At 35.4% G+C, this 15511-nt stretch overlaps 2 protein-coding genes across 2 annotated transcripts in view; both read right to left on the reverse strand.

The window, feature by feature from the left end:
* LOC135156424 (uncharacterized) overlaps positions 1-15511 on the reverse strand; it is a 49836-nt gene that overhangs the window by 11421 nt on the left and 22904 nt on the right. The window lies entirely within an intron of this gene.
* LOC129274434 (uncharacterized) lies at positions 620-5490 on the reverse strand. Its single transcript, XM_064108824.1, has 2 exons — positions 5292-5490; positions 620-4891 (listed from the first exon to the last, which is right to left on the reverse strand). The coding sequence occupies exon 2, from the start codon at positions 4854-4856 to the stop codon at positions 3021-3023; it is 1836 nt and encodes a 611-aa protein (XP_063964894.1). The 5' UTR covers positions 4857-4891; positions 5292-5490; the 3' UTR covers positions 620-3020.

Raw genomic sequence — 15511 nt, forward strand, 5'->3', positions numbered from 1 at the left:
GGTTTTTCTCATTTTACGTAAATCTACTTTTTTGGTAGGGTTAACTTTTCCTTTAAGCAGATTTAGATATAAAAATCATCTAGAATAAAGTATATGAAAAAAAATACATTTAAAACAGCCCAAACAAAAACGAAAGAAGATCGGATAATACGTTCAAAAAACCTTTTTTTCCAACCTTCACTAATATTTTAACTTTATTTTATTAGAAAATCTTTGAAAGCAGATTAAAAATATGTTAAAATGATGTAGTGTGAAGAATATGCTAATGATCAATAACTCGGTTACCTTCCGGTTAATAGTAAATATAATGTATGAAAATAATAATGTAAAAAGGTGTTTGGATTTGTCTTTAAAAAAATTATATTCTTACTATCGCTAACATCCCAAATTTATTTAGAAAATAACCTTTGGTAAAACAAATATACAGACTTGTATTAAAATGTGTAACGAATATGCAAATATTTTGCTAACTCATGGTTAATAGTAGAATATAATACATGAAACCAATAAAAATGATCTCAGAAAGCGTTTACAACCCCTTTTGAAGACTAATGCGCTGACATCCTACTTTTATTTCATACTCCTAATAATTAATACAAAATTGTTTCAGTTAGTATGAAACATGAAACGAATTTAATCGATTATAAACGAAACTTTTCAGGACCCCTTTGTGATTACATATATGATCATCATATTCACAGTAATAAATCATTTTCTTAGTATATAGTTCATACATATTTCAAAATTTAAATTTCATACGCAATATGTTATACTGTCATGTTTTGGTGATCCAGCCTTATAACCTTAATGAAAAGACACGCAATTGATTGTGTATCTACTCACATTTGATGTTTCTTTGTATTTTTATCTTATTTGCAAAATAAAGATTGAATTGAATTTGAATGTATCATAAAACAAAATATTCTTGTCAAGTGAATGAAGTTAATGGATTCAAATAAAAATTCAGTTAGACAAGATAAACAGTCTGTAAAGCATTAACCAAATAATACATAACTCTAAAATGTTTCCATGATATTTTTTACAGTTGATTTCGATATTAACATGATTTAGTATATACAAATGATCTTCTATAATCTTTGGTTAATATTAAAATATGATACATGAAAACATCAAAAGATGATTGGATCAATCGTGTTAATAAACAACGACTATCGCATACATCCCACATTCCCAATTAAGTTTTGATCACCTTTCCCAATCAAGTTCATTTACGTTCTAGATGAAAAGATGTCAAAGCAATCTTAAATGAACAAAGAATTGATAGAAATAATTTATGTAAGCATGGAAAACGATTCAAATCCAACCGATTTCAGTTCTTTAGGTGATTGTTATAATGCACCTGCCAATATATAATTTCAGTCGTCATTCATATATAATAAACATAAATTTCTAACAACACAGTCACTGCCCGATATAGTATTGAAATAAACGTATTTACATCAGCCTCCCACAAACATCTAACTGATCATGTTTTTAAAGTGAATGAATCAATCTTTATATACCTGAATGTGTTGATATAAAAACCGGCTAGCAATCAACGACACATTTTTCTGTTAAACTCTTGCAGATATTCATCTAAATTCTTAAGAAGAAAAGATGAAGTCAAAACGGTATCGATAACACAAAGCAATAGAATAAAAAATTCAGAAATCCAACCAATTGCAGTTATCGTTTTAATGCGCCTGCAACTAAATCGTACTTGAACACACATTTCATAAACATTCTAGCGAGCAAAATAGCCATTGACATAGGCCTACTTGAATGGAACGTATTAAAATCTTATCATAAATATGAAACTGTTCATTAAAAACAATTCTAATCTTTATACACATGGACATTCAAAATCAAACCAGCCATCATTTTAATAAAATATCCTGTTGCACTCTTGCAGAAGCACAAATTAATATAGTAATTAGATTGAAAAGCAATAATGAAACATTATCCCGTAATGGACCAAAGAAAACAAAACGAAGCTATACGTGACCACAATGTAATAAATAATTTTCAAATGCGCATTCTGGTAACAACAGATCCCGTTTGGTAAATAAACACTATACTGACACATTTTGGTTACCAAGTCTCAATTGTGAAGTTATACACTACTGCTTATATATTATGTGTAATGCATTGTGTTTTTGCAAGAGCAAAAAGTGCAATTTACCAAAATGTATTGTAATCATTGTTACAGCCCCCTCTCTCGGTAAATTCAGGTGATAATATCATATCACGCTCGAGATCATTCCAGGGGCTGTTTCGTATGTAGCCACATCAAAATACTTTGTTGGTTTGTGTTGATCTGATGTTGGAAGTGAAAGTATACAAACAAGCAAGCAATGTTAAGATAAAATACGCATCGAGATACAGCAAACGCGACCACGATTTTCTCTAATATCGCAACATATTAATTATGATAACAATTATTGTTTAATATAACGCGTTTTCAAAGGAGTCAAAAGTACACAATTTCAATGTATAAAGGGGTATAGCGCTTCATGTAATTTTAATTTTCATTACTGAATCAAGGTACCACTGAATTTAGAGTAACAACTACTGATTCATTACCATGATAAGACCTTGGTAGCTATAATACAAGTGATAGACTACGAAAAAATACTATTTTTTTAACCGTCACTTACATATAAATGGGGAACATTTTAACTGTTCAATTTTACATATGGAACTGAACTCAAATGAAAAATGCACGGGTATAGTAATAAAAAGTTGCTATGCAGACATAATTAATATTAATGTTACTCAAGCCAACAAAGGGACGGCGTAGTCTGGTATAAAATATTCTGACACAACGTGTACAATAAAAGAGCATATCCCTGATAGGTTTCCAATATGACTATGAAGCTTACCCACAAAGAAACCATGAATTACAATGAATTATGCGTTTCATTGTGTTTTTTTTTTTGCAATTTGAAAGCGTATAATGGTAAGATGTAGTAACATTCCCAATATCATTTGTTTTTTCGATATTATTATCTGTCATGGATCTAGAGGATGAATCGCTTTTTTAATTTGAGAATATTATCTACATCACATGCAATTATATTCCCTGATGACGTCATAATCACTCGAGATGCGACAAGATGATTGAATCTATTCCATACTCTAGTTGATAAAGGGAATGATGCTACTCTTCTCTTCTTCATATCACCCTCACTCATCAACTGATCAATCACACACGTCTTTCTCTCATCATCTGATATCACGACGTAGAGGTCGTCTGTCATACGATCAACACACACATTCAAGATGACATCACTGTTGGTGATTTCCCGATGATCACCCTCTCTGTCAATGATGAGCGCTCCGCGATCTCTTGTCCGGGGTAGAGCGATGATGTGACCTGATGACAGCACACCACGCATGTCTATCTTCTCTTTACACGTGATGGTATTGATAATCTCATCATTAGCTGGGTTGATGACGTAAATCATAGACTGACCCCATTCAGCAGCGATTATCATCCCATCCTGATCGATTGCAACGCGCACCCATGCATCAGTACGCGTCGTGTTTCTTGGTATTGTGACTTCATTAATGTGATTCCACTGTCTGTCGTATACACTGATGCACCCAGGTAGACTGTCTCCTGTACAACCTTTGATGTATCTACCACATACTATCTTGTCATCATTCAGCGCTGCACATGAGATTATATATGATGTATCACTACCGTTGATCACTCTCTGTGTGGTTTTACTGTTCAAATCTAACATGTAGGTTTGTCCTTCACCAATCAGTGAATCTGTGATCATCACCTTATCTTCATCTATACATCCAACAATGCGCGGGTATTTGATTTTATCTCTGACATTGATTGTATCAATGAGCTTCAACTCTCCATCATACCCATCAATTCTTCCATCATACTTCTCTCTCCCAACACCCTTCACAAATCTCACACCTGATACAACACGATTTATGTCTTTCACCTCACCCTCATTCAGTTGCTTCTTTATTTCCTCACTCACGGATGCATGCACACGATGTCCATCTATGACAATATTTTTATCGTCTTCGAGAATTCTGTCCAGTGTCTCTCCTGCTTTATCTGCTGATTTGGTGTCGTCTTGACATGATTTCTCAAGCTCTCTAATCTTTCTCTCGATCTCTTGAGCGATGTTCTGAATGTCCGCATGAAGATCGCGTTGTTTATCATTGATCGGTTTTCGTCTTTTCTCTGCGTTTGAACGATTTTCTTCATGCCGCTCCTCCCTCTTCCCATTGTTCTTTTCAATTTTATCCTCGAGCTTTCGAATCTCCTCCTGGAGCTTTCGAATCTCATCTTCAAAATCTTTATTTTCCCCATCAATCTCGTTATCGATTTTATCAGCATCTTCCCTTTCCCTGGCTCTGTCTCTTTCGATTGCGCTTTCGATTTCGGAATCAACATCATTCTGAATATTTTGTAGATGTTCGTCTTTGGCTTGTCTGGTGTTATGAATCTCATTCCCATAGACGCGACATAACTCTGATTTATCAATCGCCCTATTCTTTAGGATGCTGAGATCTTCTCTATTTTTCTTCAGTGCGATCATGATATCCTCTTGAACGCACTGTTGTCGGCGATGATATGTCAATGCACATGAGTAACATAATGCTACGTTATGTGTTCTGCAATACAAACGTATTAATTCGTCATGTTCCTTACATAAGAGATTAGGCACACCTCTTCGTACTATTCCGATGCATTCTTTTTTCAAGGCGCAGTCATGACAGAGCTTCTTCTTCTCCTTCACGTAGAACGTGACGTCAGTAATCGATTCACAGTCGGCTTCTTCGCAAGCAGTGCCCTCTACTACTGAGCTGAATTCAGACGCCATCGTGAAAAGAATTTAAAGGAAGATAAGGATGGGAGCTGTAAAGAAAAGGAAGAGAGAGAGATTGGATATCGCAAAAAGCAAGAGGCATAATAGATAATACAATATTTTTTTATCAGAAAAAACTCCCCCTTGCCGAAATAAATAGTATGCGAAAGAGAGAGAGAGAGAGAGAGAGAGAGAAAGCCAGGGGGAGAGGGGGAGGGGGGGGGGGGAGCGGGGTTACTGTTCACTTACATTTAAAGTTCCAAGTACGCGTACCTTAATTTTTACCTCATAGATTATCTTCTGATATTCGTTCTTACAAAAAATGTGCTTCTTACACAAACACGTAAATATGATCAAAATCACGCACTCTTTACAATTACAATTATCATTCCATCACATCAAAAACACACAGAAAACACTATCAAACTAACACAAACGTGATGTTCTTACCTTTGTAAGTCACATGTCCAGCCGAGTCGGTTAAATCTCCGATAATTGACAATTTGTAGAAACAAAATATCAGTTCAAATGTACAATTAACTTGTAAGTAAATCTTGCAATAAACATGGAGTCTATTATGATAGTTGTGCCAATGAACTTATCTAGTGACGTGGCATGTAGAATCACTGCACGCTCACAACTGAATCATGACATGCTTGAATACATAGTTTGATAAAGTAATGCCATGAGCAAAGAAATGAACGAAAGGCTCTGTTGCACTTCATGAATATAATAATAATGAAATGAAACTGGATTACAACATGCAAGGTACGTTATTTATCAGTAAAGAAATGTATGAAATATTTGTTACGATTTTTCTTTAGCAGCAGCCTCACCACTATGCCACCATGCATGTTTGATTTGTTTTCTTGTCTGTTTTGATATGTTTTAGACCATCTCTCGTCGGGTCATTCGGCTCATTCAATGAGTATAGATTTCTCTTGAAGACAGTTTACAAAATGTTGAGCGATGTTGATACATAACAGCCATAATTATAAGTATCATTTTAGTGACAGTGAGGTAAAATGACTAAGTTGACTTGAATTATATATCCAAACCTACAACATTGTACAGTGCGTCCCACAAAAAACGAAACCGAGATTTATCAATAATTTATCATAACTTAATCACAAATAAAATAGACAAATGACCAACTATTGCAAAGCTTAGAATCTCATCTTTCATCTGAAATTACTTAGATTATTTTTTATTCATGCATGAGTGAGCAAAAACAATTTGAAGAGGGGAAAACGAAAAGTCATTTGGCGGGTTGTATCCGGGTTTCAAAACGAAAACCACATTTTTAAAAAGTTCAATATGTGCTCTTTAATTTGATAACTCAATTACAGAAATTGGTCAAGAAATGAGATAGTTCTGGTTATTTGAAATAAGGCTTGAATTTCAATAATTTCATAAAATGAAGAGGTTTTACAGGCTAGCGTTTAAACTCAATCGACACTCCGTTTATTGAAGATCGAAGATTGAAGATCAGCCATGCACTAAGTATTTTGTTAACCGTGCGATAGCTCCTGTTGAAAACCGGTGAAAAAACACTACTACTACTACTACTCCTCCTCCTCCTACTACTAATACTACTACTACTACTACTACTACTACTACTACTACTACTACTACTACTAATACTAATACTAATACTACTACTACTACTACTTCTACTATTACTACTACTACTATTACTACTACTACTACTACTACTACTACTACTACTACTACTACTACTACTAGTAGTAGTAGTAGTAGTAGTAGTAGTAGTAGTAGTAGTAGTAGTAGTAGTAGTAGTAGTAGTAGTAATAGTAGTAGTAGTAGGAGGAGTAGAAAAGAAAGAGAAGAAAATTGATATACTAGGATATATATGATAGTAGATGGTCGTGGCACCTAAAAAATGTTAAATGGTTTAATAATCACACCAAGGAACTAATAATTACTGTATCAAGCTTATAATATGTAGCATAATTATTCAAACTGAAATAAAAAAAAATTATGCAGCGATGGGGGAGGGGGGGGGTAAATTGGTCTTGATCCTGCTATACCTCTAAAGAGAAGGGGGTGGATCCATCATTAAGTTAATAATAATAATAATAATAGTACATTTCTTAAAAACGCATAACACCGACAGGTCTCTATGCGCGAGTGACTAAATCAAACATTTTGAAAGAGGTGGGTTTTTAATTGAACTTTGAATTTCTCAAGCTGGGTAATATTTCTTAATGTCGGTGGTAGAGAATTCCATAGTGCTGGTGCAGCTTTCTGGAAAGCCCGATCCCCATATGATTTGGTCTTGACAGTAATTTCAGAGAGAAGATTTTGTGAGCCAGAACGGAGATTACGCTTGGGTTTATGAATCTGGACAAGTTCTTGAAGATAAGCAGGGGCAATACCATGAATACATTTGAATGTTAATATGAGAAGTTTATATTTGATCCTTGATCGAATGGGTAGCCAGTGAAGGTCAGATAAGATAGGGGTGATGTGTTCAAATTTTCCTTTTCGAGTTATAAGTCTTGCAGCAGAATTTTGGATGTGTTGTAATTTATCAAGAAGCGATTTCTGTATTCCGAATAGTAAACTATTATTATTATTTAAGTTACTTAAGATGTAGGCATGTACTAACTTTTCTGTTGTTTTCCTATCAAGATATTTTCTCATTTTTCCAATTTTGTGTAACCCAATTGCAGCAGCCCTACAAATATTGTTAACATGGGACTTCATTCCTAATTCATTCTCGACAATTACCCCTAGATCCCGTGCCTTGGATACTGGCTGAATGATAGAACCAGCAACATTCAGAGTTGAGACATCATATGAGTTTCTGTGACGAGATGTTATGTGCAAGATCTAAGTTTTCTCAGAATTCAACTTCAAACTATTCGTAATTGACCATTTCATAATTCCATCTAAACACGACTCTATCCTAGGGATAATTGAACTACGGTCCCTATCTGAGAACATCATATATAACTGGGTATCATCTGCATATACAATTCTATTCATACCTTGCTCCTCAATAATGGATTCTAGAGAAGCAGTATACATTATATAACACAGCGGTCCCATTACAGAACCCTGAGGTACACAATCTGTCAACGAAACTGGTGCAGATGACACACAATCAATTACTACACTCTGAGAACGATTTCTAATATATGAGTTGAACCAATCCAATGCTAGACCTGAGAAACCATATCTGGAGGACAGACAAGATAGTAAAACATCATGATTAATACAGTCAAAAGCAGAAGAGTAATCAAGCGACACAAGAAGTGCTTCCTTGCCCTTATTAGCCGTTAGTAGGAGGTCGTTGTAGATACGAAGCATAGCCGTTTCAACACTATGGTCCTTTCTATAAGCTGATTGGTTTTGCCATACAGATCATTGGATGAGAGATAAACATGAACCTTCTTAGCACATGCTCGCTCAATTATCTTACCAATGAACTTCAGTTTAGCTATCGGCCTGTAGTTTTTCAGCACCTCAGGATCTAGTCCAGTTAAGAAATTAGATAGCTATCAAATCATTCTTACATCTAAATGTCTGTCTTCCGCTTTTTGAAAGGGTCAATAATCTCATAACTCGGGTATCAGAAGAAGTGTCGAGAAGAGCCGTGGTAATGGTGTAGTGGTTCTGACTCTCGCCTTGAAAATAGAGGGTCTTGTGTTCGAATCCCACCGTGGTCTAGTGTCCTTAGGAAAGGCGTTAATCCACACTTTGCCACTCTCGACCCAGATGCTATCAAGATTATTATTAGGGGGCCATTTCATCCTTGTCCAATCGCTAGAATTTGAATTTGGAATCGTTTCATTTATCGGGCCCCTTCATGGTGATGTTTATCATTTTTCTAAAGAAAAAAAAAACTCTCCAGCCTTTGTCCGAATGACAGATACCAATTGGTCTTGTCTCATTAGAAATAGAGCTCATACCAACTACAAGTTCAGTTCACTCGGTTCATTGATTTTCTTAATATTTCATTAATGGGATATTAATGAACTAGTACCTTCAACTAGTAAAGAAGAAAACGAGATTTCATAATTAGCTATGCCATTTTGTGTAATTTTGTACTCTAATTGGCGGAAATACGTGTTATATTGTAAGTCGCGCAGTATATTTTCTGCATTCAGAGTGACACTTTAACGATCAACCAACAAACAGGTCTTGGATCTAGCTACAAGGCTAGCACGAGTTACAATTAACTCGTGTCAACGGTGTGTCAAGGCACGCAACGGATTAGTCCATGGTACTATGCTAGGCTCATAATTCAGACAATTTTATTCCTTCTGAAAAACACCCCCCCCCCAAAAAAAAAAAAAAAAAAAAAAAAAAAAAAAAAAAAAAGAGATTGCGCCTGACGTTAGATGTTTTGTGACTACACCATGTACACGTTAGCCATTTGTTTGCCGTGGCACCAAAAACTTCTCCAATAAATAATGTTCTTGATAAAAGGACACGATTTGGTATATTTTGGATTGCATGGTGGTGTATTCGGAAGGTCTTTTTTTAAATTCTAAATTACGTGTAAAAAAAATCAGGTATTCAACCCACCTTTCTCTCTTCTATTGCTCTTTTTTTCTTCCATTGACTCTCCTATTTATGATCACTGGCTCAGACTGCCAATGAATGTATTTGATAATAATGTATAAATCTGAAATCAAATATTTTTTTTTCAAAATAACATCACACATGATCGAACGCGATAAATTGAGCTGGCAAACATTGCCTTATGTTAGTACCATGAATGACAAAGTGTTTGGCTTTTTGTTTAATAGGTTAATTTTGGTCTATTAAAATATATCTGAGGAGAAAACAGTCAAGAGTGTGAGTTTATACATGTATGAGTGTGTGTGTGGGGGGGGGGGGGGGCTGGGTGCGAAGATTAATGCTATGCCTTTCTACATGTTCTAATTGTTGAGGCAACAAAAACCGACATAGACAATAGTATTGACATGATTGAATTGACGTCTTGAGGCTAAACCAAAGTGTTAAGAGTTTGTAATTTGTTGAATTATTAATATTAACTTACTGCTTTGTTATATCCAAATGATTTTACGCTTTCAACATTCTATGAATAAATGATAATCAACAACTTACGGCATTAAGCCGCAGAAAGTATGAGTACAAAGTCTATGAAAGGTTAATTGATATACAGAAGAAAGGAGGGTCGAATGAAAAAAAAATTGTGTATAACTTTGTAAAGCTTGTACCAATATGAGCTGCATGATATTCCTTAAAAATCATGTTTTCATGTAATAATTCTTTTTTTTTAAAGCCATTGTTTCAATTAATCAAAATGTAATCTAGAGTGACTTTATAGTGTACACTGATGTACATGACTTGGAAAATTGAATACAAGAAATGAAATAATGAGTGGTTGTCATCATACTCTAGTCATGCTATTGAAAAGTACTCGGTTTGACACAGTGTAAACACATAGTCAATATTTTAAAGGCATGTGAAAGGCTCGGTATAACATAAATAACAGGCCAAATAATGCACATGGCAGCAGAAACAGACCCTCCCCCCATCACATGTTATTTCTCACACACACAGCAAACACATCAACACGCACACACAGTCCCCAGTTTTCTACATGTATGTTTTTTTATTAAGGATTTCATCCAGAATAAATTAAAGGTAAATGATTACGACTAAATTTACAAACTATATTTTGTGTTGCCGACAAAAGTCCACAAACATATTTACCAACAACTGAAGCAAATAATGAAGGAATGAAATGCCTAAAAATACTAGTACCAGTTCTTCGAAACGTCCTTATTTTTGGTTGAAACCTTTTTTTCCTTGTCAAATTTTTCTTTTGGAAAATGTGCCCCCCCCCCCTTGGAAAATGCTGGATCCGCCCTGACTAGTACACCAATGAAAAACCAAACTAAGCCCTGATCTACCTCACAATATGACAATTAATATTCAAGAATGATTTGCAGAAATCACACTTCAATCTGATATCATCGCACCTCGTACTCCATTTGACATTAAGGAAGCTCCGGGAGCTTGCTTGATGGACCCGCAAAAAATGATGAAAAAAAATACACGTACACAAGCATATTACTCAACTACTATACCCACCCCACAAGCACCGGATTAACCTTCACACACATTCGCAGACTTTTATCTCTCTCACTCGTCATCTTGCAAAAGTTCAATATCACAAGATAGGTTTATCATAATAAATATTGGTTTGATTATTAAAATCTGACATCTCCCTTTCCCAGTCTCTCTTTCAATCACACACACACACAAACTCTCTCACACACACCCTCTCTTCACCGTGAATGACACAGTATATTCACAGTGTGAAAAAAAGTAAACTCATCTGTGTGAATCAAAGTAGTCTGCTATAAGTGAACACGCTGTGAACAGTCACACTGTCGATGTGTAAAATATCTTTAACCTGGTTGAAATTGAACATTTTAACAGTGTGAATAATTATTTACAAACTGTCCATGTTAACCCACTGTTATATCCAGCAGGAATTATTTAAGACCAAAGATTCAAAATACAAATGTATCCTTGCATGCTTTCTAAAATTCCCCGATCTTCTTTTGTTCTCAATCACCTCCACCCCCTTCTCTCTCTCTCTCTCTCTCATCGTCATCTCTCAAATCATTCACGGTATGTTTACTTATGAAATCACGCGACTGTGCGGCTTCTATTGTAAACTTATGAATGTTTTTATTGAAAAATGAAAACCCTCTAAGCATGAATAGCATAAACCACCTGGGCTCTGTGATCTGATTTTCCCTGTACAAACATCAATCACGTCATATTCCATCCTATTCAGTTTGACTGACTCAGTACAGCACAAAGAATAATGCGGTATTTACTGCCTAGATTTCCCAAACTGTACAATTGTGTATTTGCTTCCGCTAAGAAAGCAACAAAATTAACAAAGGCATTCGTAACCTTATGCCCAATAATCAAGTAACAAAGTATTTCAGACTTCATTTTTTGCATCCATATAATTTATGTACACTCTAAAAATATATTGGGTAAAAGCGCTCCATGAGGGTAATTGTGTCCAACCAACATTGGGCATTTCTTTTGGGCATTTTTATTTATCCAGTATGATGAAAATTCTTCCCATTCTTAAGTAATGAGAAGGACTGTAACTATGGTAACTGTCGGATAAAATGGGACTTGTCGGATAAAACGTCTGACATGTCCTTTCATGAAATGCTCCCCTGGTATTATACAACCCAGCTTTCTTTCTTTCATTACTCTTCTTTCTTCCCTTGACTCTCCTATTTCTGATCATTGACATAGTATGTGATGACAATGTAAATATCTGAAATCAAATTCAAACAAACATCACACATACTAGGAAGGTCTCTTTTTCCCAATAAAAAAAAATCAGGTATTATACAACCCATCTTTCTCTCTTTCATTACTCTTCTTTCATCTCTTGACTCTCCTATTTCTGATAATCGGCTCAGATTGCCCTTGAACGTATGTGATGACAATGTAAATATCTGAAATCAAATTCAAAACAACATCACACATGATCGAACGCGATAAATCGAGCTGGCAAACGTTGCCTTATTATGTTTATACCATGATTGACAAAGTGCATTGGCTTCTTGTTAGATTCATTTTGATCAATTTCAATATATATAAAGGGAAACAGTCAATGGTGTGAGTTTGTACATGTATCAGTGTCGGGGGGGGGGGGGTGGGTGGTGGGGTATGATGATCAATGCTAAGCCTTATTACATGTTCTAATTGTTGAGGCAACAAAAATCCGACATAGACAATAATATTGACATGATTTGATTGACGTCTGAGGCTAAACCAAAGTGATAATAGTTTGTAATTTGTGCAATTTCCAATATAATCTTACTGCTTTGTTATATCCAAATGATTTTACGCTTTCAATATTCTATGAATACATGATAATCAACAACTTACGGCATTAAGCCGCAGAAAGTATGAAGGTTTATAAAGGGTTCATATACAATAGAAAGGAAGGGTCGAATGAAAAAAAAGATTGTGTATAACTTTGTAAAGTTTGTACAAAATGAGCTGCATGATATGCCATAAATATCACGTTTTGATGTAATAATTCTTTATATTTTAAAGGTTTTGTTTAAATCAAAATTTAATCTAGAGTGACTTTACCATGTACATTGATGTACATGACTTGGAATGTTGAATACAAATGAAATAATGAGTGGGTGTCATCATACTCTAGTCATGTTATTAAAAAGTACTCGGTTCGACACAATGTAAACACATAGCCACTATTTTAAAGGCATATGAAAGGCTCAGTATAACATAAATAACAGGCAAATTGCCATTAAGAATATAATGCACAAGGCAGCAGAAACAAACCCTTCCCTCCCCATCACAAATTATTTCTCACACAAACGGCAAACACATCAACACGCACACACAGGCCCCAGTTTTTCTACATGTATGTTCTTTTATTAAGGATTTCATCCATAATAAATTCAAGGTAAACAATTAAAACAAAATTTACTAATCTTCATGTTGTGTTGCCGGCAAAAGTTTACAATTGTATTTACCAACAACTGAAACAAATTATGATGGAATGAAACACTAAAAAATACTAGTACACTAACGAAAACTAAACTAAGCCCTGATCTTCTATGGATAACTCACAATATGACAATTAGTATTAAACAATTATTTGGTGAAAATTCACTTGAACCTTATATCATCGCACCTCGTATTCCATTTGACTTCAAGCACCCACAAACAGTACAATGAAGCACAAATGCATGTACATAAACATTTATATCTTATTTGCATCCGGGGAGAATTTTTTGAAAGGACTTTTTTGGACGTTTTATCCGACAAGTCCCCTTTTATTCGACAGTTTTCATAGTAACATCGCCCCTCAGCCAATCAAAAGGAAAGTTGTTAGATCTGGGCCCCGTCTTACAAAGAGTTGCGATTGATCCCGATTAATCGCAACTATAGAAAGCCAGCAAAGTCAACATATAAAACGCATGTTTGTTCAAAATATTTTCTAGATATGAATGTATATCCATAAATTCATTGATTTCTTGACAATTTGGTGTGTTCTCCTTTGTTTACAAATGTAATTTTACAAATTTCTTGAAGAATAAAATTATGACACTAGTGGATATCCATAGAGTTACTATCGATTGGATCAATCGTAACTCTTTGTAAGACGGGGCCCGGACAACTTGTCAGACAAAAATGAAACGCTCCCCAAACGGTACAACAACACCTCTGCCCCCCCCCCCCGCCCACACACAGTGACACACACCCTAATACACCTTCATACACATAGATTGTATCTCTCTCATTCGCCATCTTGCAATAATTCAATGATTTATAATATCACATGATAGGTTTATCATAATCACATTGTAATGGATTGTAAAAATCTACACATCTCACTGTATTTTGACAGCTCCCTTTCTTGTTCTTTCTCTCTCACTCTCTCTTTACCTCTCCCACACTATCTATATCTTACAATAATGCATCCCCATACCGGAAAGAACACAGCATCATACAGTGTATGTCAGTGTGTTCAAAGTGTGGAAAAAGTGAAATCAATTTCACACTGATTTGAGCATCTCAACAGTGTGCATCACATATTCATAATATAGTCGGCAATGTGAACACGGTGTAAACACATCACAATGTCGATGTGTGAAATAATCTTTACACTGTTGACACTGAGCAAGTTAACAGCGTGAATAATTATGATCACCACGCGTGACGCAGTTCTTTCCAGCGCAGGGATTATTTTATATCCAATCACTCAAATATACATGTATCATTGCTCTCTAAAATTCCCCGATCTTCTTTTGTTCTCGATCACCTCCACCCCCCTTCTCTCTCTCTCTCTCTCTCTCTCTCTCATCGTCATCTCTCAAATCATTTACGGTATGTTTACTTATTAAATCACGTGACTGTGCAGCTTCTATTGTAAAATGTCCCCCTTTCTCTTTCCTTCATCTTGCCCTGTTCTATTTTCATATCACATAAAACAATCTTGGAGACGTTGCCACAACCCTCTTTGAATGGTTTCTCCTCCTCTATTGCTCGGGGGGGGGGGGGCGTTGTCGTCTAGTGGTTACGACTCTTGTCTTTCAATTAGAGGGACGTGGGTTCAAATCTCAGCCATGCCGTGTTTTCCTTCAGCAATAACTTTACCCATATAGTGCTGCACTCAACCCAGTTTGGGTGAATCGGTATACCCGGCAGGATTATTTTCTTGAATGCACTAAGCGCTGAAAGGCAGCTTGGGCGAAAGCCGGTGTAAACAATGCACCTCGGTATAGATTATTTCTAGATAGATGGCGCTATCATTCTTTATTTATATCAGTGATTAACCTTCAGATGCCATTAAAGAAATTGCTCGTAAATCACTGGAAAAGAGCATAAACGGTTTATGAACGGGGAACGTTGAGTGAAGTTGTTTACGAGTTTTTGAAATAAATATGTGCATGCGTGAATTTAAGTTCCGAAGATGCTGAGACGGCTCTCAATGTATAACAAGAGTCGAGTTTGTTGCGATCCTTTGATCACTGTAAACGGTTAGGCCTATCTCCTGATGGATTAGAAACGGAACTAAATTGGAGACTCTTTTTATTTTATTTTGCACTAAACCTTTTAAATTTGCACCTTTTAATGAAACAGAGTTT

The sequence above is a fragment of the Lytechinus pictus genome, chromosome 13 (assembly GCF_037042905.1).
Source record: "Lytechinus pictus isolate F3 Inbred chromosome 13, Lp3.0, whole genome shotgun sequence".
NCBI classification, from domain to species: Eukaryota; Metazoa; Echinodermata; class Echinoidea; order Temnopleuroida; family Toxopneustidae; genus Lytechinus; species Lytechinus pictus.

Excerpts from the sequence above, each read along its gene's own strand:
- LOC129274434 (XM_064108824.1), bottom strand. The coding sequence starts at position 4,856 with ATGGCGTCTGAATTCAGCTCAGTAGTAGAGGGCACTGCTTGCGAAGAA.